Source organism: Phalaenopsis equestris, unplaced genomic scaffold (genome assembly GCF_001263595.1).
Source record: "Phalaenopsis equestris unplaced genomic scaffold, ASM126359v1 Scaffold000392, whole genome shotgun sequence".
NCBI lineage: Eukaryota > Viridiplantae > Streptophyta > Magnoliopsida > Asparagales > Orchidaceae > Phalaenopsis > Phalaenopsis equestris.
In genome coordinates this window covers 512,161-514,694 of record NW_018164834.1, presented here as the reverse complement: position 1 = coordinate 514,694, position 2,534 = coordinate 512,161, and the positions used below count along the sequence as shown (strand labels likewise).

General features: G+C 36.3%; 2 protein-coding genes across 2 annotated transcripts in view; one reads left to right on the top strand and one right to left on the bottom strand.

Annotated features, from left to right (window-relative positions):
- Positions 1-951, bottom strand: part of LOC110026686 — a 9,273-nt gene extending 8,322 nt beyond the window's left edge. Inside the window, exon 1 of the mRNA XM_020727733.1 lies at positions 795-951. Within this exon, the coding sequence (XP_020583392.1) occupies positions 795-849 (55 nt within the window). The 5' untranslated portion in view covers positions 850-951. The remainder of the gene's footprint in view (positions 1-794) is intronic.
- A 657-nt stretch (positions 952-1,608) lies between these two features.
- Positions 1,609-2,534, top strand: part of LOC110026692 — a 12,440-nt gene continuing 11,514 nt past the window's right edge. The window contains exon 1 of the mRNA XM_020727741.1: positions 1,609-1,853. The gene's annotated coding sequence lies outside the window, so the exon portion shown is untranslated. The remainder of the gene's footprint in view (positions 1,854-2,534) is intronic.

Sequence of the window (2,534 nt, the reverse complement as noted above, 5' to 3'; positions counted from 1 at the left end):
TCGGAAGAGAAGGAGAAGTGTTACAAAAACTCATTGGAAATATCATCTAAGTGATTGATTATGCGAGAAAAAGAAGAAATGCCGCAATAGCTCATCAGAGAAAGCATCAATGAGACCAAAATCTAGCCAGTCAAGCAAACTCATGAGCCAACGAGCCCAACCTAGATGAGCTTGAGCTTGTTTAATAAACGTGGCTGATTATGAGCTCGAGCTTGCAGCTCAATAAGCTCGACTCGGGAACTCCTTAAAGAGCCGAACAGGAGCCAGCTCTGCTCACTGACAACCCAAACTAATCCTCCGTAAGAACAACATTTGAGTACAGTGCAACTGATAGACCAATGAGCTCTAAAAAGGCCAAAACACGATTATCAATTGACCATAATTTCCCATTCAATGAAACCCTACCTGCCTCCATTCTAACCATCCCATCTGACCTAAGTTCTCTAACATTTCAGCAGCCTCATATTTGTTGCTTTAAGGCCATATTTCTATACCAGAACAACCAATCCATAAACATAAAGAAACTAATCTAAACCATCCTCCAGAAATTATTCCTCCTAACATAAAATTATGATGCAAATGAACTCGCATAGAACTGCAGAATTAGGCGTTGAAGGAAACATTAAAATATGGCAATTCATCAATCAGCAACATTAAAATATGGCAATTCATCAATCAGAGATCAGATATCACATATTACATCAGCTTTATTAAAGGAGAAAAAAATCAATAATTAGATCAAAGATCGTCATAATGACAAGCTGCATAAGACAAGGTATTAGTCTATCGCTCACCCGTGATAGAACACAGAAAGAAGAGAGCAGAAATCAAGATTCCCGAAGGTAGCATAGCTCCTCTAATCACGCTTATGATGAGAAATCAAATTGAGAATAAAAGTGGAGGGTCGATGTAGACGAGGAAGAAGTAGAGCCTTGGAAAACTTCCTTTTTGTCGCTCGCTAGGTCGTTTGACGGGAAGCGGTTTAATTTTTATTTATTTATTTTTTTCTGGAAGATTGACATAAATACCACTCAAGTTTATGTATTTAGATATTAAACACCTAAACTTAAATTTTTACATATGTGCCACCTTATCTATAAAAAAAATTTCTCTTTTTTTATTAAATTAAAATAAATTTAGTTAATATGTGTATGGAGATATGCATTGTTTGATCGAAAAATAGAACTTAACCGGACAATTTTAATTGATTGATTGAAAAATACAAATAAAAAAATAACATTTATCAATATATTAGCATCTTGGAAAAATATTGCATCACATAGTGTTACGTGCGAAGTCCAATAAATCACATCACGTGGAAGTGATAGAATAAAAAGTCAGTTCGGTAACACGGGGGCTATGTTATTCAGGTGTTATTGTATGTTATTCAGGTATTATTATGTTTGAGAATATTTCAGGTGTTATAATAACACAATAACATATCAATAATATTAAAATAACACATTAAAATATTTTAATAACATACAATAATAATTAAATAATACACAATATTACCTGAATAATATGAGAGAAATATTTTCTAGTGTTACAAATTTTATTTATTTATTTTTCACCGTCAGTACACCTGATTTCATTGAGACTCGACTATCCAATATTTTCTCTGGCATCTCAGACTTACATAAATATTTACTCGAATTGCTTGGAAAAAAAGTTTAATCGCCTTCGTTGGTGCTTTCGGTTGTGAAGGACCGAAGGGCTTCTTCGAAACGCCACTCTCGTAGATCGCCGAAGTCAACGCAAGCATCGTGAGAACAACGGCATCAACTAATCTACAAAAGCAGGGCGGAGATCTTCTTTCTCATCTTATCGGTTCGTTCCTGGCGTAGGTTTTGGTGAGATTTTTCTTCTTCAATCACTTTACTTTTGAGGATTTTTAGGTTTATGGAATTTTAAATATGGTGATTCTTTCAATGGAACCTGCTAATTACTTGCAGAAGGGTGGATTCCCTGTTTTAGTATAATTGGTTGATTATTTATTTTTTACTCCATAGCAATGTTTCTACATGCTACCATAGTATTCTTACTGGCATTCTTATTATTCAATTAGCGCTTTTGTTTTTTTTTTTTCTGGGCTACTTAATGATGGCATGGAGTGATACCGGAGTTAAGAATAATATTATTGTCGAAATTCAAATAGGAAATTACAAATAATCAATTGAAATAGGACATCGCCACAGAGACAGCATACACAACCAGGGTAGTATCCCAAAAGGGGTGATGATGATGGTGGCAATGTTGTGATTTGTGGGGGGCCGGCAAGATAGCAGCGGAATGGAAGAGGTAAGGAGGAGTTGGGGCTACGGTTGGGTGTGATAGGAAAGAGATTGGAAGGTTACAGTGGTGGCCGGTGGTGCAGGATTGAAGGTTGGTGCAGGGACGACAACAGTTGTGGCTAGGGGTGTAAATGAGCCGAACGTGAGCGAGCCTAAGCTCAGTTCGTGTTCAGCTCGTTTATATTTCGAACACAAAAAATGTGTTTGTTTTCGGCTCATTTATGCCGCAATAGCTCATCA